At 43.8% G+C, this 26,700-nt stretch overlaps 1 protein-coding gene across 6 annotated transcripts in view; it reads left to right on the top strand.

The window, feature by feature from the left end:
- The first annotated feature begins 11,684 nt into the window (after positions 1–11,684).
- Positions 11,685–26,700, top strand: part of LOC126255156 (peripheral plasma membrane protein CASK) — a 546,277-nt gene continuing 531,261 nt past the window's right edge. For 2 of the 6 annotated variants that reach the window (XM_049955372.1, XM_049955371.1), the window contains exon 1: positions 11,686–12,679. In XM_049955372.1, the coding sequence (XP_049811329.1) occupies positions 12,668–12,679 (12 nt within the window). In that variant the 5' untranslated portion in view covers positions 11,686–12,667. Of the gene's footprint in view, positions 12,680–26,700 lie in introns of all 6 variants that reach the window. The other 4 variants (XM_049955375.1, XM_049955374.1, XM_049955370.1 and 1 more) reach the window with 3 other exon arrangements.

Raw genomic sequence — 26,700 nt, 5'->3', positions numbered from 1 at the left:
CTGTATTGCTCCGCATTCACACCTGTCGCCATCACTGTAACCCTATTTAAATAGGTTTGATTTGCACCCAGTTACTCCAGTGCGCAGCCGGTTTAATGACCTCCAAGTTGTAAAGGGTAGTTGAAATCCTGCAGATCCCTCCTCAAGTAGTTCCATTGTGGAGTGTGGCACCATTTCTTCCCAAAGAGATAGCCGCCTTGCGGCGGGCTTGGTGGCGAGCTCTTCAGTAGTTTCAATGAAACTCCTGCGGGATTTCAGCCGGACACGTTGTTTTCGGTGCATATGCATCGGGTGTCGAGGATCATTCTTTTGTTTTGATCTTTCGATCTCGGCGGCTACTTGTCTGCGGATAGTGGGTGGTGCTATGCCTATAATGGGGTAAATGATGTCTGTGGGGCCGGCCGAAGTGGCCGTGCGGTTAAAGGCGCTGCAGTCTGGAACCGCAAGACCGCTACGGTCGCAGGTTCGAATCCTGCCTCGGGCATGGATGTTTGTGATGTCCTTAGGTTAGTTAGGTTTAACTAGTTCTAAGTTCTAGGGGACTAATGACCTCGGCAGTTGAGTCCCATAGTGCTCAGAGCCATTTGAACCAATTTGATGTCTGTGGGAGTTGGTTTGAGGCATCCTGTGGCAATACGTACAGTTTCGTTTACGGCGACGTAAACTTGCTTAGTGTGAGCAGAGTTCCTCCAAACTGGCGCCGCATATTCCGCTGCTGAGATGCTCAGCACCAGACCCGTGGTGCGCAAAACATGTGGTTGAGCTCCCCATGATGAACCTGTTAGCTTCCGCAGTATGTTGTTCCTGGCACAGACCTTTTTTTTAGTGTTGTGACAGTGCTGCTTAAAAGTAAGTGCTCTGTCCAATGTTACTCCCAGGTATTTTGGGCTGTTTATATGTTTCAGCTCTTCCCCTTGCCACATGACTCGGAGTTTCCGTTTGGCTTGTTTGTTCCTAAGATGGAAGGCGGATACTTGAGATTTACTAGGGTTTGGTTTGAGATTATTGCCGTCGTAATAGGTAGCAAGTTCTGTTAAGGCTCCTGTGAGATTCTCCTCCACTTGTTCAAAGGTTTTATCCTGTGTGGCCACTGCTGCATCATCAGCATATACACTCCTGGAAATTGAAATAAGAACACCGTGAATTCATTGTCCCAGGAAGGGGAAACTTTATTGACACATTCCTGGGGTCAGATACATCACATGATCACACTGACAGAACCACAGGCACATAGACACAGGCAACAGAGCATGCACAATGTCGGCACTAGTACAGTGTATATCCACCTTTCGCAGCAATCCAGGCTGCTATTCTCCCATGGAGACGATCGTAGAGATGCTGGATGTAGTCCTGTGGAACGGCTTGCCATGCCATTTCCACCTGGCGCCTCAGTTGGACCAGCGTTCGTGCTGGACGTGCAGACCGCGTGAGACGACGCTTCATCCAGTCCCAAACATGCTCAATGGGGGACAGATCCGGAGATCTTGCTGGCCAGGGTAGTTGACTTACACCTTCTAGAGCACGTTGGGTGGCACGGGATACATGCGGACGTGCATTGTCCTGTTGGAACAGCAAGTTCCCTTGCCGGTCTAGGAATGGTAGAACGATGGGTTCGATGACGGTTTGGATGTACCGTGCACTATTCAGTGTCCCCTCGACGATCACCAGTGGTGTACGGCCAGTGTAGGAGATCGCTCCCCACACCATGATGCCGGGTGTTGGCCCTGTGTGCCTCGGTCGTATGCAGTCCTGATTGTGGCGCTCACCTGCACGGCGCCAAACACGCATGCGACCATCATTGGCACCAAGGCAGAAGCGACTCTCATCGCTGAAGACGACACGTCTCCATTCGTCCCTCCATTCACGCCTGTCGCGACACCACTGGAGGCGGGCTGCACGATGTTGGGGCGTGAGCGGAAGACGGCCTAACGGTGTGCGGGACCGTAGCCCAGCTTCATGGAGACGGTTGCGAATGGTCCTCGCCGATACCCCAGGAGCAACAGTGTCCCTAATTTGCTGGGAAGTGGCGGTGCGGTCCCCTACGGCACTGCGTAGGATCCTACGGTCTTGGCGTGCATCCGTGCGTCGCTGCGGTCCGGTCCCAAGTCGACGGGCACGTGCACCTTCCGCCGACCACTGGCGACAACATCGATGTACTGTGGAGACCTCACGCCCCACGTGTTGAGCAATTCGGCGGTACGTCCACCCGGCCTCCCGCATGCCCACTATACGCCCTCGCTCAAAGTCCGTCAACTGCACATACGGTTCACGTCCACGCTGTCGCGGCATGCTACCAGTGTTAAAGACTGCGATGGAGCTCCGTATGCCACGGCAAACTGGCTGACACTGACGGCGGCGGTGCACAAATGCTGCGCAGCTAGCGCCATTCGACGGCCAACACCGCGGTTCCTGGTGTGTCCGCTGTGCCGTGCGTGTGATCATTGCTTGTACAGCCCTCTCGCAGTGTCCGGAGCAAGTATGGTGGGTCTGACACACCGGTGTCAATGTGTTCTTTTTTCCATTTCCAGGAGTGTATGAACATTCGTGTCTGGCGGCTGATGGGAAGATCATTGGTATAGATGTTAAATAATATTGGAGCCAAGACACTACCCTGTGCAAGTCCATTTTTCTGTGTCCTCCAACGGCTGTTTTTAGATTGTAAGGTTACATAGTAGCGTCTGTTTTGTAGCAGACATTGCACGAACATAGAAAGGGTGTAGTCCTTAGTGACATTATACACTTTCTGCGTAAGCAACTTATGGTTAACTGTGTCATATGCAGCACTGAGATCCAGGAATGCGACCCCAGTTACTTCTCCTCTCTGATAGCCGTCTTCGATGTACTGTGTGAGATTAAGAATTTGGCCACAGCATGATTTTCCTGGTCGGAATCCAGCTTGTTCGTTAATGAGGGCTTTGTCCACATAATCAGCTATGCGTTTGAGGACCATTCGCTCCAGCACTTTAAATAAATGACAAAGCAGTGATACAGGCCGGAAATTTTTAGCTTCAGCTGGGTCTTTCCCTGGTTTTAGTAACGCAATAACCCGAGCTTTCCTCCACAGTTTAGGAATTTGCGTTGTTGTAATACAGTTATTCATTAGCTCTAGGATCCATGCTTGTACTCCCGGTCCAAAATGTTTAATTTGCTCAGATCTCAGATCGTCGAGGCCAGCGGCCTTATTGTTTTTCAAATCATTGATGGCATCTTGTAGCTCCTGAATGAAGAACGGGCGAGCTAGGAAGCTAATCTCCTCGTTCAATTTTCTTTTAATTTTGCCATTCCTGATCTTCCTTTTAGTTTTTCCGTTCATGAGTAGTTGGTGAGCTATCTGATCGGGTGTAACTTCACTGTAATTTGGTTGTGGTTCTGTTGGGTCGTTGTTGAGACTTTTGACCAGTTTCCATGCCTTCCTACTGCTGTGCTTCATGTCCGTCTCTTGAAGGAGGTTGCACCACTTTTCCTTTCTCGCTTCGGAGATACCAGACATCAGTGCCTCACCTCCCTGGATCGTTTCCTCTGAGAAGGGGTCCTTATTGTATAGTTCTTCATACTTTTTCAGAGCTTCCTTGCTGCTACCATTTAGTCCAGCGATATACTGGGTGCGGCACCCTCTAGGTATGCGCCGTCGAGAGATTTTCTTGACGAGGTCTATAAAAGTTTCATATGATTGTATCTCTGGTTTAATTTCCAAGATCTCCTTATCAAGGTCCTCTGTAAAAAGTTCCCAATGAGCTTTTTTGAAATTGAAGCCTCTCTTAAAGGGCATTACATCTGATTTGATTACTGCAGTAATGCAGCAAGTTATTGCTCTGTGTTGCGATCTTGGAATTGGGTCCTCGATTTGCTTTACAGTTTGCAGGGATACCTTTTCGGAGACAAAGATGTTATCTGGATTAAATCCTCGTTTCCATCTTCCGCTGTTAAATGATGCAGGCAACTTTGGGTCATGTATCAATTTCAGTTTAGCCTGGTCTGCCCAGGTCTCCAGCATTTCGCCATCGTCATTTGTCTCTTTATAACCCCATGTGAGACCGTGACAGTTAAAATCTCCTAGTACAACTTTAATGTTTTTTGAATGGAAATTTCTAGGCTCCGTAAATTTGAACCTCGCACTGGGTGGTTTGTACACGGATCTTACAGTACATGAATGTAGCTCAATAGTTAAAATTTCTATATTTTTTCGCAGGTCAGAGCACAGGAGCATACGTCTAAGTTCGGTTTCACAAATATAGCACTTCCGTACCTTTCGTGTGGTCTCTCGAGGACTAATTTCATGCCCTGTATTTTTGGTCTATGGCTGGTTGGTGCTCTGTGTGTTTCTTGTAACACTAAAACATCACAGTTGTTTCGTTTGCACATGTCAGATAGTAAAATTTCTTTATTTACAGATAAGCCTTCAATATTGCAGGAAGTTGTCACTAGTGATGGTCTTGATAAAGGCCTTTTTTGAGTCTCCTCAGAGAGTTTTGCCATCTTTGGTTTTGGTGCTCCGGTGTTTGCAGGATTGGCCGACTAGGTCGTTTCCAGGGGACGCCCGATTGCTTGTTGTTCGAGTGGTGAACGCAATCTTCGTGGAGGCTCCTGCAGTGTCCCAATTAAAAGTATCAGAGCAAACCTTATTAAACACAAACAGTAACCATACCAGATATGTCAAAGTCGATCGGTCTGCTGAAACTAGTACTATCCCCAAACTACTTCTCTTTTAATGATAAACTCTGCCAACAGAAAGAAGGCTTAGCCATTGGTAACAAAAGTCAAGCCTCCTGGCTGACATATTCATCAACCACTTAGAAAATTAAGTTTTTGATGGGAAAAATGAAATCAATTCATAAATTTCCTAGACCTCACAATTGCTAATGAACAACAAGAACATAATTTTTACATTTACAGGAAAGAAACGTACACTGATATCCCAATGTATGAATCATCACACCGTCCAAACATACGCATGTTTGTTACAATTAGATCCATGTTGAACAGGACACACATTACCTTTGACACTCAAAGCATTAACACGAGAAATTGGCACTATCAAAGCAATTTTAGTAAATAACGGATATTCAGAAAAATTAATTGAGAAACTATCTAACAAAATACAGTCCAACATCAGTAACAGAAGCACTACAAGAATATCGACTGACTCAACACATTCCTTCACAACGGAACAATAGCCAGCCACTTGTACCATAACAGACACAGACTAAGTGACATCCGCAAGAGACGAAGTGTACTCCACACAGAAAACCGTGGTAAAAACTTGATCCCCTAGAACAATTAGAAATAAAGTTACACGAAGTGAAATTTCTGAAAATGTGTTGAACGAACAGATTTTGACCGTCACAGATTTTCCAGTAATTTTAAAGGTTTATTTTTTAGTAAAGGAACAAAATTTACTATTACAACCATGTGATAACACAATCCACATATGACATATTCACAACTGTTTGTTACTGTATAATGTATACTGTATAACTAATAATATAGTGGTTTTGTTTGTATCTCCTTTGAAATAATAACACCTGTATATTTGTAGAAGTGTAGCTTCTTGATATGTGAAATTCTTTGACTTGTTTTGACTTGTGTTTACAAAATGTTCTGTAGAACGAAATGTGTTTATATGTACATAAACATGTTTCCTCATGCTGCGCTACAGAAATCATCTCCACCACTGAAAGCACTAAGATATTTTTCGATTTGTTTTAGTTTTGTAAACTTCTGTTCACAAATTCCCAGCTTTGTAAACAACCTTTGTAATCCTACAGTACCATAATTAACCTAAAACTGGAAAAAGAAATCGAAGTACACTGTCATATCACAGGAAGATGAGCCCCCAAGACTCGAAATGCATTGTGCCTTGAAATAAAGTCACGATTGTGGCCGAAGTCGGTTGTTTCCTTACTTTACTGTTAATATTATTTTGTATTATAACTGTTTACGGTGTGTAATTTGCTAATATTATATCACTATGTTCCGTAGCTACGAGAGGCTAACCTGAAGAATGTCAGCAGCAGTAGTTGGTGGCGCAAAGTGCCGGCGTGGCAGAACGAGGTAGAGTGAACAAAGAGCCAGCCAGGCTCTGACGATCTTGTATTGAATACTCTGCGGAGTTAACACTCTTCCTCTCTCACGTGTATCGAGAGTTCCTTGCATAGCAAACAGTGCTGTAGAACTGGGAAAGAGAGCAGATCATTCGTATATATAAGAAGGGTAAAAAGAAAGGAATCACTCATGTTCAGCAACATCATATTGTATTGAAAGATCGTGGAGCAGATTTTAACGTCGGGCACTCCTGAAAGAACGCAGTTAGCACGTGTTCAGGAAGCACGACGCAGATGAACACAGCTCTTTATTCTCTACACACGATATCATGTACATAGTAGATGAAGGTGAGAAGGCAGATTGTGTCTTTCTGGGTTTGCGAGAGAGATTCCATAATGTACCGCGTTATCCAGTGATAACCGTGGCACTATCAAATACATTAGGATCTTAGATATATAAATGACTTGAATAATTTGTGACCGGTACAACACAGTACTTAATAATGGACGCCGTATCTTCGATAGAAAGGGAAGTAACGTCAGGTATGTCCCAAAGAAGCGAAATAGAGCCGCTAAAGCTAACAGTATACGTAGCCGTTTTGTCAAATAACACCACTCACATTTCTCGCTGATAGAGCTGCTGTTTATAGGAAAGTATTATGGCTGATGATGGTAAGGAAAAGCTACTATAACTAAATGTGGCTAAATATTAAGACGTTTGTAGAACAAAGAGAGTGAACCGGATTACAAAATTGGTGACTCACTCCATTTAAAAAGCTAGTTTAATATTAACGAAGCTGTTACTACATGATACCAATGGTAGAGAAGGTTAAAGGAAGAATTGGATTAGTGTGGAAGGACTGGGGGAAACCAAATATAAGATTACGGCACGATCAGTCGTGAACCGTAGGAAGAAACTCCGTTGGGCAAATTTAAGAGACCTGTGCTTCAGTTCTGCTGCTTGCAATGTATAAGTCGCGTGTGGATGATGAGAATAAGGTAAGAAATACTGTAGGGCGAGTATGGAGCCATTTCACATTTCCGTCGTTCCATGCCCGAATGGAACGTGGTGTTTAACACAGCCGTGTTGAATGTTCTAATGGCGTAAGTTATTTGATTTTAGAGTTCCTTGTAGCATCGCCACGATACATGCATCGAGTCACACACGCATGGAATGAATGAAGGGGAGCAGATGCATGAATCCTGCATCGTCGTCTTGGGCAAGATCCCACTAGAGGTGGTTTGCCGATGCCTTCCTACAACCTGTCACGAAATGTCAAGTGTGTGTCGTGTGGATGAATGTGATGAGTGCTTGTACAGTGTTATGCTGGGATTGCATTGTTACGGATGCGCGGAAGGGAAAGGATGAAAGCTGGTGCCGGCTGCTAGCCTACTCCTCTCGAATATCACGAAGGGGACCGCCGAGCTTAACGTCCCCAACAGGCAGACATATCACCATCAACAGCATTACACGCCCTCACGTCACCAGACATTCTAACGAGATTTGGAATTTAATCGAGCACTTTGGGGGGAAAATTAGTGATCAGGAATTTTTACGCCACCACCTCTCCTTCCTTTGCGAATACTGGCAGTATTAATTTTCCACCACGAGGGTTCGAACCGGCTTACCTCAGAATCGATCGCCACCGCCCAAGCATGCGTTAGCGCCAACGGCTACGCAGTCGAGGTAGCACGACGATTACATTTTACCATTTTATCTTAAAGATACTTATAAGATGTACCTGAATATCAAGTTTTAAATCTTGGAAAGCCTCAAGCGGAGTTGGCATTGCAAATACCTGTCCTATCGGCATGGTTTAGGGTTAAGGTAGTTCCACAGGTACCATGAGACTAATGCTGCGATGGATGATTTTGTAAGCTGCTCCTCCTTTTATTGTTCGCTAACAATGAGTACAAAGTTGTCTCCGCTATGCGCTGTACAGTGTACTTACTGTACTGTTTCTTCTGTTTCAGAACGGTACGTCCGAGGATTTGCGTTAAATCCGTTTTAGGGAAACCCTACTGAGGATATTGACATGTGAACCTCACATTGCTTGGAATCTGAATTTTAAGTAAAAGATGGTACAAAATCAACAACACATACGGCAAGGGTTAAGCGGAAGTGGGGAAAAAGGCAAAAAGACATTTTTCCGCAGACCGAACTCATAGACAGACGTATAAATTCGGTGTCAATCTGAAGAAAACCAGAACACGGATATTAACCAATTGTCATGAAATGTGTAAACTATTTCATCGTTCGCCGCTGTTCTCCTTGCAAATGGTACTCTCTGAGTTAAAAACATTATAAGTAATAGATACCTATTATAAATTGGTAGTATTAATCCGTGTGGATATTAATAAACGCAGTTTATGAGCAGTTTTTTTATTTTATTTTGTATGAAATCGTACCCTCTTGCCTCCACACCACCTTCTGCACGACAGTAATATGAGTCGGAGCACCCCTCCCTTCCCCCGCCCCGCCCCGTTAGTTGTGATACTGAGTATGGTCTTGGGATTTTAACATTATTATAAATTTGTGAGCTCTTTACGCCGTTTCCCGCTACCTTATAATGGAAGCCTTGCGCTCGTTCTTTCAAATTTCGTCGTCGCATATCGTCCTTCACTTAACTTTTTCTAAGACGTCTACCTCTTTTTCTAGAATAAGGGAAGCTTTTGGATGTGCTGCGCCGATTCGATACCACCAATATCACCTTCTGATAACGATGTATTGGACAGTGCTTGAGTAAATAAACAGAAGTATTGTACGATAACTTATTGTTGTTATGATCTTCAGTTGGAACACTAATCAGAAGCAGCTTTCCACGCTTTTCTGTGCGAGTCTCTTCTTATTTGCATAGCTGATGCAACCTATATCCATTACAGCATGGTTACTGTATTCAGTTCTTAATCTCTGTCGACAATTTTTACCAGCCATACTATCTTCTATTACCAAATTGACGATTAATTCATGACTGTACATGTACACTATCAACCAGCTCTCCTTTTAGTCAAATTGTGCCATAAATTTCTTTTCTTCCTATTCAGTTCTACTTCATTAGTTACATGGTGTTCTGAAATACCCGTTAGAAGCTTCTAGGATTTGGAGAATCCAGTGAATAGATAATATTTTGGATTAGAACCGATGTCCAGAAACGTACCGTTTCCGTGCTATAACCATTTGAAAACCTGCTGGTAACGCGACGACTTTTACAAGTATTTGGTTAGGGGTGATCCAGTACATCACTTGTTTCGTAGTGCCACTCATTAATAGCCAGAGGAATTTCTCGTGTACTCGTTCACGGGTTCTCTTCAGCGTGATGCAGTACGGCGTCTTCCAATTCGGGTGTGCGGCGCCTCCTTGGAGCACCAGTCACGCCTGCCGACGGTGAAGCTACCCTTTCTCGAAGCCGTTGTGTAATGGTGGCAAAAAGGGGATATGATGGAGTCGGACGTTGTGGTAAACGATGTTGATAAAGGGACGAGCAGATCTTACGTGCCGGCCGAAGTGGCCGTGCGGTTAAAGGCGCTGCAGTCTGGAACCGCAAGACCGCTACGGTCGCAGGTTCGAATCCTGCCTCGGGCATGGATGTTTGTGATGTCCTTAGGTTAGTTAGGTTTAACTAGTTCTAAGTTCTAGGGGACTACTGACCTCAGCAGTTGAGTCCCATAGTGCTCAGAGCCATTTGAACCATTTTTTAGATCTTACGTAATCGTGAGCTTCGCCGTTCAGAAGGACGATGTCGGTGTATTGTGCGAATGTGTACTCAACATGTTGCTCTGGCACTCACAGACCTGAATGAGGCTCGAACCATGTTCGAGGATAGGATGACATCAGCCGATTCGACGGAAGCACCCCCTTCCTCGTTTCGTATTTGAAATACACTACTGGCCATTAAAACTGCTAGACCAATAAGAAATGCAGATGATAAACGGGTATTCATTGGACAAATATATTATACTAGAACTGACATGTGATTACATTTTCACGCAATTTGGGTGCATAAGTCCTGAGAAATCAGTACCCAGGACAAGCACCTCTGGCCGTAATAACGGCTTTGATACACCTGGGCATTGGGTCAAACAGAGCTTGGATGACGTGTACAGGTACAGCTGCCCATGCAGCTTCAACACGATACCACAGTTCATTGAGAGTAGTGACTCGCGTATTGTTACGAGCCAGTTTCTCGGCCACCATTGACCAGACGTTTTCAGTTGGTGAGAGAACTGGAGAATGTGCTGGCCAGGGCAGCAGTTGAACATTTTCTATATCCAGAAAGGCCCGTACAGGACCTGCAACATGCGGTCGTGCATTATCCTGCTGAAATGTAGGGTTTCGCGGGGATCGAATGAAGGGTAGAGCCACGGATCTTAAAACATCTTAAATGTAACGTCCACTGTTCAAAGTGCCGTCAATGCGAACAAGAGGTGACCGAGACGTGTAACCAATGGCACCCCATACCATCACGCCGGATGATACGCCAATATGGCGATGACGAATACGCGTTTCCAATGTGCGTTCACCGCGATGTCGCCAAACACGGATTCAATCATCATGATGCTGTAAGCAGAACCTGGATTCATCGGAAAAAATGACGTTTTGCCATTCGTGCACACAGGTTCGTCGTTGAGTACACCATCGAAGGTGCTCCCGTCTGTGATGCAGCGTCAGGGGTAACCGCAGCCATAGTCTCCGAGCTGATAGTCCATGCTGCTGCAAACGTCGTGCAGATGGTTGTTGTCTTGCAAACGTCCCCATCTGTTGGCTCAGGGATCGAGACGTGGTTGCACGATCCGTTACAGCCATGCGGGTAAGATGCCTGTCATCTCGACTGCTAGTGATACGAGGCCGTTTGGATGCAGCACGGCGTTCCGTATTACCCTCCTGAACCACCGATTCCATATTCTGCTAACAGTCATTGCATCTCGACCAACGCGAGCAGCAATGTCGCCATACGATAAACCGCAATCGCGATAGGCTACATACAGTCCGACCTTTATCAAATTCGGAAACGTGATGGTACGCATTTCTCCTCCTTAACGAGGCAACGGCGGTCAACTGCTGTTTGTGTATGAGAAATCGGTTGGAAACTTTCCTCATGTCAGCACGTTGTAGGTGTCGCCACCGGCGCCAACCTTGTGTGACTGCTCTGAAAAGCTAATCATTTGCATATCACAGCATCTTCTTATTGTCGGTTAAATTTCGCGTCTGTAGCACGTCATCTTCTTGGTGTAGCAATTTTAATGGCCAGTAGTGTAGTATGTACTCACTCCCGATCTACAAGTTCTAAAAGCTTGTAACGGTAATTTTCGAACACCCTGTACATGACCCCTGTGCATTAAAAATTACATTCAGATGTTGCAGTGAGGCACGTGCTTCCTGTTCTAAAGAATCGCATTTTTACGTGTGTAGACGCTGAAGTGCATTCGGGGCGCGTGCACACGGCCCGCCCCTGTGTGCGGTGCGTTGCGCAGCAGGAGGCCGGCAGCAGCGCGGCGGCCCGGCGCTCAGTGTGGTGGTGGTGGTGGTGGTGGTGGTAGTATGTGTGTGTGTTGCCAGTGGCGACCGGCGCGCGGCGTCAGTTGGCGTCTGGTCTGCGCGCGCGGCGGTACGCGCTGGCTCACTGCCTCGCTCGCTGCTCCCTCGTTCGCTATTCGCCCGCAGGAGCCCGCGCTTCCGGGAGCGGGGCGGTCCCGCGACTCCGTCTGCGCGTGATTTTCTCTTCACCGAGAGCCGTACGGACGCTCCAGCTGTGCGAACAGATAATAGACAAAAGACTCGCCCTCACAACGAGGTGAACGTTAATCATTTTCAGAAGAAACAAGAAACTGTACTGCAGATGTATAAACGCTCAGTCATTGTTTAAGGACTTTATTGACACAAACAGTAAAGCGGTGCAGGAAAGAAATTCATAACTAAACAAAGTAAAGTAGCTGGGACTCGGCATTTACAGCCCGTTAAGCGGTCAAGACAGCGACCTCTTGCTTTGTTACCTGAAACGTTTCTTGCAGCACTGCGCCTACGACGGCCAAACTTCCTTTCAGTTACGTCCTTGCATAATAAGTGCGTTTGTCTGTACTCCATTGGAAAACTTTTCTGAAGTGCTGCCGCTATGAAAGATCTCCGATGTAAGAACGGTTAGAACTTATATCAATTGAAATAAATGCGGATGTAGCTCTCCGTCCGCATTCCGGAATTTCGCTAAAGGAATTTTATGATTATTTCTATCTCACGTGTGCTAAATTTCTATCGTACATCCATATCCGTTATTCAGATTGTAACCTCTAGTCTGTGGTATCTATCGGTAATAAACCAAGCTTTATAATCCATCGAGGCTTGAAATTTACGAATGTAGAGTGTCTGAGAGTTAAAAGTGCGCGAGTGGTATACTGGTAGACGTATACAACAATCGATGCGAATTTCACGTCCGCTGCATTATTACACAACGTTCATCGCCAGCCGTTCGGATTACTGGAACATCGTTTGTGGATTGTGAATCAGTGCAGTGTCTTAGCTTGTGTCGATTAGTTCATACAGGGAAGATGCACGCACGTGTCTGTGAAACGTCCTGCAGGAATTGTGCACCGGATCCACCGCTCCGGTTCAGCTGACTGGGACACCGCCCGATATGCTCTGCTACGTAAGTCCTATGATACGCTTATTCCCTTTGTGACATGAGCACAGCGTACAGACTCTTGTTTGCCACGAAGGTTATATGAACCGTCGTTGAGATATTTTTCAACTCATATTACATCACTAGCATTGTTAGCGTATAGGAATAAGAATTCTTGTCTTTAACCCATATCTGCAATGATCAAAACTGATGTTGCGAACAACTTAGATAGTTTAATAAAATAACTGCAAGATTACGAGGCTGCTTGTTTAACCGAGACTGGCACAATATTTGTTATTAAAGATGCCGCGTTTTGAAGAGTATTTGAAGTCCCCTATTTGCTGCTTTTCTTAGTCATACTTGCGAACAGTGTACAATTTAATTGACGCACCACGGTAAAGATACTTCAAAAACATGTCATTTTAGTATGATTTGTTTTGATAACGTGTCGGGAATCGTAGAGCGATCACGAAGTTCCATTAGCCCTATTGCGTATTCATAGACGGTAACATTGTGTAAATGTGGGAAGGCAGAGGGCAGTTTTGAGATAGTGTGACCATCCTTTATTACTTATTCAAATGTGTGTGTGTGTGTGTGTGTGTGTGTGTGTGTGTACACTATCGTTTGCTCAGAATATGATTCTCCATGTACGATGTGGAAATCTCCTGAACATCGCCGGCGTGATGGCGTGATGCTCATCGAACATCATCTTTATGTTGGTTAACTGTCTCGTAACATATGGCAGTAACCTTCCATTTAATGAATCGCCATAGTACATTGTCGCAAGATGACAGATAAGGATTTCGGGGCCGCACAGGCAAATGGACGGAACCACTTATCAGGAAACACACCATTGAGATATTCACTAACGGCAATAGCATAATGGGATGGTGCTCCATCCTGCTGGAACCATGCACGACCGGGCATTCGCCGATCTCGCATATTTAGAATAACGATTCATGTAACAAGGCGAGATATGCAATGTGATTCACAGTACCGTCAAAGAGATATGGAACCATCAAGTTGGTTGCAGACACTGCACCCATATCATGACTAGTGGTGGATCGTGTTCGGATGTTCTTCATAAAAATGTACTTTACTCGAGAAATAAATAGTTTTCGCTTTTGCAGTGCGATATATTGCACACTTGCCCGAGAAAAACGTTTCCACCTTGAAGAAAGAGCTGTAAAGAAATCAAGCATTCGACAACAAGCATTATGACGTTTCTGCATGTCATTACCACTCAATTAGTTTACAAACGAAGGTTTAAATGCCTATAACTGCAAATCTTTCTTAATGTATTTATGTAATGTCGAGTATGGTACTCCCCATTCCTGTGACCCCTTACGTTTGGACTTTTTTGGTGAACATTCTACAAACGCTGCAGCTTCCACACTCGTTTCCAGACGTGTTGGTGGTCATCGTGAGCCGAGCTTATATTTTATGCCACCAGTTGCAAAGGGCTTTTAATTCCACAGTAAAATCGTAAGTTTTGGTACGCAGTGTTTCTGAAAACTTGCAGTGAAATCATGTTGAATATTTCTCTTTTTTTCTGTGTGTGGTCCTTCATGAGCCCATCTATTCATTACGATCAATTTCTCCATGGTGTAAGTGGACTCATCAACCTTGGGGATAATGGGACTTTAGTGATCACTTTGTGCTCTGTATCCTATATTGATTTTACTGCCATTTTTACTATTACCAGTTGCAATGATTTTGCTGTTTGCAAAAAGAAATACGATTAGTTTGGCTCGAAAGATTCCCTGTCTGAATTTTATTTCCCTTATTTTAACGTATTTATCTCCACCGGTTCCCATAAAAATATCTGTTACGTTTTTCTTAAAACTTAACAATATGCAGGCCACGGGCGATGTATGTCCATACATGAAATTAGAATCGTAAGACATTTCCAATTCCAAGCACACCAGTACATTCGCTGATATTGCATACACTGCGGTGTGTACCTATGTGATTGCATTTACTGTTAGTGATCTAGAAGGTGTAGCATATCGACTTTTCACAAATGTTAGTAAATGGGCTGCTGTTAATTCTGAAAGCCATTGGTTCGAGTCCCGGACCAGTCAGATTTATTGAAGTTTCCATTGTTTTCCACACTCACTCGTTCGAAACCGGAATGGCACATTTAGCACAGGAATGTAAGAATTTGAAGAAGTTCTGTTTTTCCGTATTTGTCTAGAACCAGATGTTTCTGTAGAAAGATGGCGGTCTCTGCAGTTTTCCTTACTAGGGCGCTTGGCTTTTGACGGTAACTATTGTCTGAGAAAATCGTGGCACTATTTTTGTGTCCTCTTGGAGAACGTCTGAACTACCGATAACAGCTCTGCTAACACTAAATTCGAAGTAGAAGAGTTTTTTTCCTTTTTTTTCGCGTTTCTGTTTCTTGCCAATTTGTGCTGGGCGAGTTGTGGAACTCTGATTTCATTTTAGCTGTGACTGAGTCTATAGTAATTACAGTTGAGTGTGGTGTGTGAAAGATCTACCATTTATGGTATCTGCAATACAATCAAGGAATAAATACTGAAACCTTGTTCGAGAACCATGCGTTACTCCGTAAACCTTACAAAAGCAGTTTTTCCTTTAGGGTGTGCGAAGATGTAATTTATCTTTCGTGAAAACCTGCGAGTAACATTCACATACTTTCGCAGTTTTAACAGTACGCTAAGTTTTAGGACGTACTAGCGACGAAGAAATACCTTAACTACAACCCCCCGGATGTTCCTGACTATATTATGAATAACACTAAGCGAATTGTGTGCCACAAAACCATACAATCGTTATGACTATAGTGATTCAGATTTTAAGAGACCTATCAGAAATTGAAACTAAACTTATGGTGCAACAATTTATGTACGATATTGCTCTGCTGGCCGCTGGTGCTTCATTCTCTGCATTAGGTGATTTTGGACAATGTGGCAAGCAGTTGTCTGTAATGTTAACACGGCCGTATTATTTCGTGTTACCGAAATAACACACAGTAAGTTTCCGTTTGTCTTAATGATACAGTTTGCATTAATACAGAAATTTATTAGAATATGAACATTACTCTGTCATACGTATTTAATGTCACCGAAATATAGTGTAAAATTTATATGTATCTTTCCTAACGGAAATTCAATGCTCTCCCGAAAGCGGAATAGATTCAGTGAATGCATACATCAATTAATTATGATTTCCGTTTGAAGCGTTCATCGTTTGCCGGCAGCAAAAAGGGGTTTGAGGCAATGGAAGGGAATGTTACAGGAAGCAGCGAATTGTGGGAACTGAAGAGATCGTCGTGGATTTCCTTCTGCAGGGAGATGTTACAAAGTTTCTCGAGAGTTACGAAGAAAAGAAACCTGGCTATAAATAAATTTTGCCGTTTCCTCTGAAAAGCCTGAGGAACTTTCAGAATATTCAGATGAATTAATTCTTCTTGCAAGGAGGATGTTGCTCTTGGGCAAGACTAACAAAAGCGGTATCAATTTCACGCTGGCTTTCGCAGTTCAGAAATCTTACTTCTAAACTGACGCTTCTGCGCTCTGTGCTCTTCTACATCTTACTCCTCAGGGATGTAAGACTTATAACTTCTATTACGTTGTGACGTTAATTTCATTCCGTGCCAATGATGTTTCTGTGTCTTGTGGTAGGTCGTATAATCGGCAGTGTCTCGAGTGAACGTCTGCGTAAAACATAAATCTTAAAATTCCATATAGATCCCGACTTAAATTTCACACACTCCCTCAATATTTTGTTTAGCTGTATTTTATCATGTGCTTTGCCGTTGTTTATGAATTATTCGTATCTTTAATTACAATCCTTTCGGAAAAAGTTATAGTGGTAAGTATTACCCTCACAACACCGTGCTGTAAGTTGTAAAAGTTATATTACTCTGTGCATTCAGGTTTCAGCTGAACTGAAGAATTCTACTGCAAGAATATGATGATAGTTGATAGGCTCCATCCAATAACTAACTACATCTGTGTTCAGTTGCTCTCCGTAGTGGATTCGTATCTGTAGGCTATCAGTAGATACACACGCAAAATTTCATTGTTTTCGCAGGAGTCTGTTAAGTTGAATTTGAGAATACGGTCTACCCCAATATTCAGTATTATATGGTTAACCAAAGCGTTGTGAATGATTAACTTAAGTAAGTTAAAAAAAAAATCACGTCAGCAAGTCTCTTGGACAGAATTGTATATTTCACAAACTTTCAGCAAGTGAAAATGAAAATCAAGCTTGCTCATCAAATATTGTAGTGTACTGTTATTCGCATGTTACTGACGAAAGTAAAAAATTCCATACGGCGAGAAAGTTTTCTTTTCCGTTGTTCGTACTGTGTGCTTGAAGTAAATTGATCGCAATAACAGGGTCTGTCTTCCACAAACATTCTACTTTTCAGTGGTAATATTTTGCCATACCGAGTCTCATTTAGATTTATTTTATAGTAAAAAAACTATAAAGAAATACGAGGGTTATAACTTTAATAGTAGAAACGATTTATTTACAGCTCATACAATATACATACCTTTTTCAATGTTTTACTGACCTTCAAAATAGTCACCAGCATTGTGTATAGCCCGTTACCAGCGATGTGGAAGTCGTAGCATGCTCTCAGCAGTGCCAGTTGTGCTGACAGTTAGAGCGGCGCGGTCTATTGCCCGACGAATTTGTAGCAGTTCTGAAGCGAATGCCGTGAAGTGTTTCTTTCAGTGTAGAAATCGAGTTGAACTTACGAGTGCTTAAGTCAGGGGAGTGCAGTAGGTGGTATTGCACTTAGCAACCCCATCAGTCAAACAAATCAGTAACAGCTTGCACCTTACGTGCTTGAGCATTGTCCTGCAAAATGATGGTCAGGTCCTGCAGAAAGTGTCATCATTTCTGTCTCCGTGCTGTTCATTTCTGGAACACCACCTACGACCAGATTAGAGGCAGAAGTGATGACACTTTCTGCGGGACTTGACCATCATTTGGTGTGTTATCTGCATCTACGTATTACATACTCCGCAAGCCATTTGTACGGTGCATGACGAATGGCACGCCACACCAGTATTATCGATTTCACTGCCTACTCCATTCGCGCATTAGACTGAAAAAATGACGTGTCTGCATACCAGTGTATGTACCCAATCCCTCTTATCTTATTCTCACGACCCCTACGCGAGGTATGAGGTGGTGGGAACATAGTGATCGCACAGTCTTCTTCGAATACAGGTTCTCTAAGTTATCCAAGAAATGGTTCAAATGGCTCTGAGCACTATGGGACTTAACATCTGTGGTCATCAGTCCCCTAGAACTTAGAACTACTTAAACCTAACTAACCTAAGGACATCACACACATCCATGCCCGAGGCAGGATTCGAACCTGCGACCGTAGCGGTCGCTCGGCTCCAGACTGTACCGCCTAGAGCCGCACGGCCACTCCGGCCGACACAACGTACCGGGTTCTGTTAGTCGAGTAGTCTGTCAGACTGATCAACCGCTCGCAGTGGGGAGGGACGTCGCAGCGACAATCGCTCTCTGGTGAATGGACCGAAATATTTCGTTTTGTTTTATGCAGTTATTTAGGGTCGTATTAATTTTTTTCGTTTGTTACAAAATCGACATTCTATTCTCGATACAAGTTTATGATAGTGCAAAACAGCACAGTCATTGTTACAGTACTGTACACGTTACAAAACGTAAAAAGCAGAGAGTGTGTACTGTTGACGAAATTGTACGTACGAAATTGTTTGCTAAGAACCCATTGTTATTAGCAACTCATAATTACAGGTTAACGAAAATCCGAAGCAGGTTGCGGGACCTTTTCGTGTTTCATTTGCTTTCTTGTTTGTGATCGGTAATAATCGTTGGAGTTGGTGCAACGATTCTGCGTTTTGTACTTCATACTGCGGCCAATAATGTAACAGTGTTTCATAATTGCCATATTCACTCCATTAGACATTAAAGACATATTCACTGACGAGTAGGCAACTTTCTTTTGATCGTAACGCTGTATGTAAGTATCTGTGAAACACGTATGCAGGATCTGTGGAACACTTGGTTTGCCTTTTAGTATCAAATTATATGCGAAAATATTTTTGGGACATCGTATTCGTCGTATTTATTTCGGCCTTTGAGTCATTTTCAAGAGGTAATGCAGAAGATTTGGCTTCAGCACGTATCAGACTTTAAAATATTCCGACATGTATACATATCATCGTCAAATGTAAGACTTTTCACTGTCCTTGACGATGATATGTATATATGTTAGAGGATTTTAAAGTGTGACATGTGCTGAAGCAAATTCTGTTGCAGTACTACTTGGAAAAGGCCCAAAGCCCGAAACTGCAATTGTGAAGTACACTGAAGAGCCAAAGAAGCTGGTACACCTACCTAATATCGTGGAGGGTCCCTGCGAGCACGCGGAAGTGCCGCAACACGATAAGGCGTGGACTCGGCTATTGTCTGAAGTAGCGCTGGACGGAATTGACACCACAAATCCTGCAGGGCTGGTTGGAAATCTCTTCTGAACAGCACGTTGCAAGGCATTCCACATATGCTCAGTGATGTTCGTGTCTGGAGTTTGGTGGCCAGCGGAAATGTTCCAGGAGCCACTCTGTAGCAATTCTGAACGTGTGGGATGTCGCATTGTCAGCTGGAATTTCGTATGTCCGTCAGAATGCACAATGAACGTGGATGGACGCAGGTGATCAGACAGGATGCTTGCATACGTGTCACATATCAGAGTCCTATCTAGACGTATCAGGGGTCCCATATCACTCCAATTGCGCACGCCCCACACCATTACAGAGGCTCCACTAGCTCGAACACTCCCCTGCTGACATGCAGGGTCCATGGATTCATGAGGTTGTCGCCATAGCCCGTACACGTCCATCCGCTCGATACAATTTGAAACGAGACTCGTCCGACCAGGCAACATGTTTCCAGACATCAACAGTCTAATGTCGGTGTTGACGGGCCCGGGCTAGGCGTAAGGTTTTGTGTTGTGCACTCATCAAGGGTACACGAGTGGACCTTCCGCTCCGAAAGCCCATATCGATGACGTTTCGTTGAATGGTTCGCACGCTGATACTTGTTGATGCATTGAAATCTGCAGCAATTTCCGGAAGGGCTGCACTTGGGTCATCTTGAACGATTCTCTTCAGCTGTCGTTGGTCCCGTTCTTGCAGGATCTTTTTCCGTAAGCAGCGATGTCGGAGATTTGATGTTTTACCGGATTCCTGATATTCACGGTATACTCGTGAAATGGTCGTACGGGAAAATCTCTCCATCGCTACCTCGGAGATGCTGTGTCGCAACGCTGGTGCGCCGACTATAATACCACGTTCAAACTTACTTAAATCTTGATAAGCTGCCATTGTAGCAGCGGTAACCGATCTAACAACTGCGCCAGACACTAGTTGTCTTATATAGGCGTTTTCGACCGCAGCATTGTTCAAATGGCTCTGAGCACTATGGGACTCAACTGCTGTGGTCATAAGTCCCCTAGAACTTAGAACTACTTAAACCTAACTAACCTAAGGACAGCACACAACACCCAGCCATCACGAGGCAGAGAAAATCCCTGACCCCGCCGGGAATCGATCCCGGGAACCCGGGCGTGGGAAGCGAGAACGCTACCGCACGACCACGAGATGCGGGCCGCAGCATTGTGTTCTGCCTGTTTACATATCTCTGTGTTTGAATAGGCATGCTTGCACTAGCTTCTTTGGCGCTTCAGTTTCTACAGTCAGTGGCGAATATGATGTACCTAAAAAAAAAATTCCACACAATTGTGAACCCCGACCGTGAGAGGCTAAAAATAACTGTTCGTTGCAGCGAACGATTGTCAGTTTCTCTACCGCCCCTTGAAATTGAATCATTGCAGCGGATCATGTTACAGAGAATTCTGATGGAACAAGTCAGTTGACTCTTTTCAACAACTTAGAATATGGTATCGATTCCAGAATTTTTACAGATTGGAACTAATGCTAATTTGTCGTATGTTTCTCTCGTTATATTTTACTACACTGTATATATTTAAGAAATTTAAAGCAGCACTTCATTCCCAACTGGGGACGCCGTCTGTTGCATTAGCAGCTAGACTGGTGTCGCCTGAGAAGAACCGCGACTGTACTGTGGGCTATATCCAAAACAACTCTCGTCGCTCCTTGGAGTGGAGAATGAAAAGAGCAAAAATAATGAATACAAACCTTCAGCGCCAGAAACATTGTACATGTCATCGCGTCTACTCAGTACGCACATGGACAAATACACATTCACATATACTAGGCTTCGTGTTTTTTATCTGGGACATATTAAATTAAAAATATTTCCCAACGCCCGGTTTTGACCAAGGGTTTCGGGAGATTTCTCTTGGTTGTAAGGCTAACCCCTGCCAAATATTCCCAATTGGAACTGCCTCCTCCCCTCCAACAGCTCGCCTGGTATTAGGCTGAAAATTCCCTGACTCTGGAGCTCGCTGTACCTTCAGGGTTCGGAATTAAAAAATAATAAAAAACACCTTTGAGAACGTGCAAGTACTATAATTCTGTTTTTAACTTTAAATTTTTAAATTTAAAAATGAATTACGACTTGAGTGTCACTGATGTCTCCCATTTTGTAGAATACTAAAATTTAGTTAACGCATATGATTCGATTTTTATGATTAACAGTTATGAAAAAGGAAAACACATATACGAAGAAAATATGAAAGGTCATGCAATGACCGAAATTGCAATGGAAGTTACGTTGATACGTCGAGTTGCTTGCTGTTTTTATCTCTTTGGCCCCGGACCAACAGCAACGCACTTAAGAGACATATTTTTCATCTACAGGCACTGCACGAAGTATAGGTAGCTTGTTCGAAACTAGACTAGTGTATTCGACTCTATCGAGTGTGTACAGAATCTAGTCTACGGGACCGGACCCACATGCAGATGGAGACGGGCTTGAATTACCGCCTGCCCAACCAAATTTTAATTTTTGCTGCCGTTTCTCTTAATCCCTAAAGTGAGCGCCGGGCGGGGTCCATTGAGAAAGACACGGCCGCTTTCCTTCACAAAAGTATCCAATAGGGTGGAAGGTTAGGATTTAAACTTCTCGTCGTCAGCGAGGTAGAGATAGGGAACAGGCTGTGCTGTAGAAGAATGGGACAATAAATCTACAGTGTCCTCTTACAGGAACCATCCCGACATTCACCTTAAGCGACTTAGGGAAACGACGGAAAACTGAAACATGGATGGCTGGCCACCGCCCTCCTCGAGAATGCGAGTTCAGTTTGCTGACCACTGCGTCTTCTCTCGACCCAGCCATTCTCAGTTTTGGCTTGTTTTTCATCTTTAATCACCCCGTTGTCGACTGGGCCATAAACTCCAGTTTTCCGTTCACGCACTTACAGTATGTTAGCGTCCACAGACGAAAATGTAAAGCGTAAATGTACCGGCGGACCATGAATTTAGGAAGATTGTATAATGTTCATTATTCACATTTACGTTAATATTTAAAAGTCAAAATATGCATATTTGCCGTTTTCCACGGCGCTCGGCCACCCTTCGCCGCGGCGAGTGGACCGTTACCTGTCCCTGGTGGGGTAGTCTACTGACCATTGTCCCACAGCTACAGATACCACCAGAGAGGGCAGCACTCTTCAGTGACTCGCTCGAAAGTAGCGAACGAACATTTTCTTGCTACTTAGAATTAAGATACCGACGTAGTTCTAACGTCTGAACCACCTGACGGATCACAGTGAACAACGCCAGTGTGGGGAAGTGCGGACCTTAGCCAGCACAATATGATGATCAGGGATTGTACGCTAACATTTCTCCTCCCGTCACCCGCCAAATTTTTCTGATGGAGGTGCCCACCACCGCTACCGCACAATCCGGGTCGAACGTTGCTATCATAGCACCTGTTATATATACATAACTGCCAAGTATGATTGCTTGAGGCGCAAGAAATCCCATGCCTAAATAACGATGTATAACTGCCGGAAGATTAATTGTTGTATGTCTGTTGATTATCGCTCAGTGCTGTGTTGAGTAGAACGTTGTGTCGCACATTTTGCGAATTTCTGGATGGCAGAGTTAGAGGAGCAACGCGTCTGCATTAAATGTTGCGTGAAACTCGAGAAAAGCTTTACGGAGACACAGAAAATGATATAGGAAGCCAACGGTCAGTGCTTAAGCCGTAATCAGTGTTACGAATGGTTCACACGGTTAAAATTGCCGGACGGAAGTTACAGATGACTCTCGTTGAGGACGCCATTCGACGTCTACCGACGACGCTTATGCCTGGAGCGTCAACGAAATTGTGCGTGCCAATCGAAGACTGACTGTCCGAGAGACTGCGGAAGCAGGTAATATTTCAGTTGGATCATGTAATGAAATCCTGACACATCATCTTGAAATGCATCATGCTGCCGCCAAGTTGGTCTCACAGCACACTGGTCAAGACCAGAAAGACCTTCGCCTAGTAATCTGTGAATCGCGCAAATGAGAATGAGATGTTCCTTACGAGAATCATAACTGGTGATGAGACGTGGGTCTACGGTTATGATGTTCAGACGAAGGTTCGACCTTCACAGTGGGTCTGAAAAGGTTCTCCAAGACCAAGAAAGCTCGTCAGGCTGATAGTTTTCTTTGACGTCGAAGGATTAAGTTCATCATGAATTCGTGTCACGGGGACAAACTGGTAAGCGATGGTGCTATCGGAACGTGTTGCGACGCATGCGAGAAAACATGAGAAGGAAACAGCCTGAAATTTGATTAGAAATTTTGTGGCTCTTGCAGCACGATAACGCACTCGCACACTCATCCCTGTTGGTGTGCGTGATTATTGTACAAGAAACGAAATTACTGTGCTGCTTCATCCTCCGTACTCTCCAGACCTAGCCCTTGCGGGTGTTTTTTTGTATTCCCAAAGTTGGAAACCCAGTTGAAAGGACGGAACATTTATAACGATAGACAATATAAAAGAAAATTCGCAGACAGCCCTTCGTGCTATCCAGGAAAAGGTGTACCAAGACTGCTTCCAGAAGGGAAAACGGCGTTGGGAGCAGTGTATCAGTTGTGGAGGAGAATATTTCGGAGATCATGCACAATAAGTAAAACATAAGCGTAGATAAATTTTGTGGGCAAAGTTGGCCTTTAGTGGCTGCTCGTACTGACGGCAGTTAATTACAGTTATTATTCATTTGACGCATTATCAGTTGGCTTTCCTCTCATGATCTTCGGCCGTCGTTTGCAGGAAGAAATATCATTAAACATAGTGACAATTTTGTCTTATCCATTTCTTTGTGTTTGTAATTCGTCCATCACCATGATTACTTACATCGTTTCTCATTTCAGTGTGTCCCATGAATTACATGGTATCCAGCCTTACACTTCCACACCGGCGCGTCCTGTCCTGTAGCTCAGGATACACTTCAGCTGCTCAGGATGTCCTATTTTAGATCTGTCAGAAAAAAAATGCCACTGTTGTGTTCAGGAAGGGTACTTCGCTTTCAAAGCTTCTCGGGTTGAAAAGTGATTGCAGCGCTACAAAAGAGCCTCATTTGCGTAAAAGAACGTCCGTCGAGCAACGCAAGGAGAGATGGCAGTTCAACAGATGAGAAACCTTATTCTTCTCTCAGAGGACAGGTAAACTTATGCGCTGCAACCTATGTCAGCTCAACCTGTGGATATCAGAAGGGCGGCGCAATTCAAAATAGCTATGAGTTAATTCAGGTTCCAAATTCCTTGTGTTTACTGTTCACGGGTGTTAACTTGGTCTTTCTAGATAAATCCCTTCACTGTAAGTATAGCCGTAGCAGTGCATAAAATGTACAGCACTAAAACTACGCTACTGCTACAGCTGACATATTTGCGCCCATGCTGCGTTCCCTCTGACTCTAATCCTGTCATTCTGCAGATAATGTCCACGCAATCTGCATATTATCTGACGGAACTCAGAGTCACGTTATCTCAGTTAGGTACCTTTTTTGAGGCAAGAGATGTGATCCAAACGAAATGTACTTCTCTTGAGGAACCTGGCGTTCTGTTATTTGATTTCACCGTTGGCTGACCTTCTGGTTGGTGCAACCGATAACTACAGGGAACAAGTGGCATAATAAACAATTTATGACTTACCTTGTGAAGGGCAGATACTACTCCTTCACCGAAATTTGCTCTCCTGATAGCCACAGGCCGCACGGACGTAATGTGGTGGAGCGCTGCTTTACTGGAAATACATCAGTCTGATCTGCAGTGAAATACCATCGTCTCTAGTCTGGTAAAATACTATACAAGTAGATTGATTAAGTTCAACTGTAATTCATCCATTTTACTGCCGGTTGAGTCCGTGGCTGTGGATTATATTATTTCAATAAATACAGCAGCCAGCCACGAAGTGGTGAAGCTTTCGACAGATGTGTTGGACAGTGTTTCTAAAATGCCCGTCGAGCGCATCACGCCGCTCTTTTCAGTTCTGAGCGCACAGTGAGCGCATAAAGATAGCTAGAAAATAGTGTCTTTTGCTAAGTGTGAGGGCCTGTTCGCCTGATGTCATACAAATCCGGTTGGTATTTTCGTGTAGTGAGTAACTTTTCCTCGTTTCAGAAAACAGTGTTTTCGTCCGCTGACACGTAAATGTCTATATGTGAAATGTTGCTTCATTGATAAGAGCACTCGAATTCATTTTTGTTGTAACATAACATTATATATTTAGCATCATGTCACATGCGGAAACAATTTTTCTTTAACAGTACGTATACAGATATTTAACACATAAAAATGAAAGTTATGATTATGTGTTGATTAAATTTACAATATTTACAAAACACAGTAGGTCACAGGCTTATAACCAATGGCTGAACATACACAATTGATGCGTTGGTTGCTAACAGGAATTTCAATTGTGTATGTTTAGCATTTGGACATTGTTTATGAAACACCTGTTTCCAAACTACGCAGTCTTTCCTCCCAAAACATTGCATCACTTCACAATTTTAACTTGTCATAAATTATGATAGTGAATTGTTGTGAAAGAAAGGAAAGCAGTAACCTTTTATCCTAGTTTGTATGCTTAATTTTTGTTGATGGAGAGCCTTTTGACAGCAAACGTAAGAAAATACGTAAAAAATTCGTAGTGCGATCTAGATGACGCAAGATTTTGAAGACAGGGAACGATTTTTGGTTTATCATATGTATTAACTCATTTTACTCGTGCTGCACAAGCTGGCGCAATGTCTGTTGTCTGGTATTCTTTGCTAAAAGAGCGTGTCAGCATTGCTTGTTACACCGACCCATTTTTCAGACTCGTTCTGTGAAATTTCCTGTGTCAAGTGGACTGTGTCATGGCAAGAGGACACGCCCAAACAACACTGTAACGACGCAAATTCCAACATTCGCCGGAACTGTACGCCTCGACGAGGTCGTCTGGTTCAGAAATTTTGCAGCCCGCTGCTCCTGAATTCGCGTCTTGATCCACATCATCCGTGGTAGAGCAAATTGCGACGCACCATATTGATCTGGTTTATATATTTTTTCCTTTTTTTTTTTTTAAACTTAACGACAGTCGTTAGAGGAGGATTACTCTAACCCTACGTAACGACTGCAGTAATGTCGCATCACGCCAGGGTTGTGAATAGCGTCGGTAAACCGTAACACCCACGTCATTTAAAGCCCCGCTGATCAATCTAACCTCTGACCTAAAACCGAAATGGCTACCAGACTGCGTCCACTTTAACAATCCATCGATGTTTATGGAATAAAACACACTTTTTTCTATTTAAGAATCAATTAGGATAGTTTTTGTAACGGGGGAAAGTTTGGAATAGCTGCAGAGAAATGCCGATAGAAGATGATTTGTGTTGGTCGGTGAGATGTGTTGGATGGCTCAGCTGGCTGTTTCAACTAAATTTCTCAAATCATAAGTTATATTTGTAGGAAATTCGCAACTTCATAAATACTCTTTATCTTGTAAATAATAAATTCACTGCCGGAATTTTATTATTTAAATTTTGTAGCGTTGCACACGAAAAGTTGGTGAGGCAGTAAGACTTCTGATCTGCACGTACTTTTAATCTGCCA

This window comes from Schistocerca nitens, chromosome 1 (assembly GCF_023898315.1).
Source record: "Schistocerca nitens isolate TAMUIC-IGC-003100 chromosome 1, iqSchNite1.1, whole genome shotgun sequence".
In the NCBI taxonomy this organism is placed as follows: Eukaryota; Metazoa; Arthropoda; class Insecta; order Orthoptera; family Acrididae; genus Schistocerca; species Schistocerca nitens.
The sequence above is the reverse complement of the archived record's forward strand: the minus strand, read 5'-3'. Positions and strand labels throughout refer to the sequence as shown.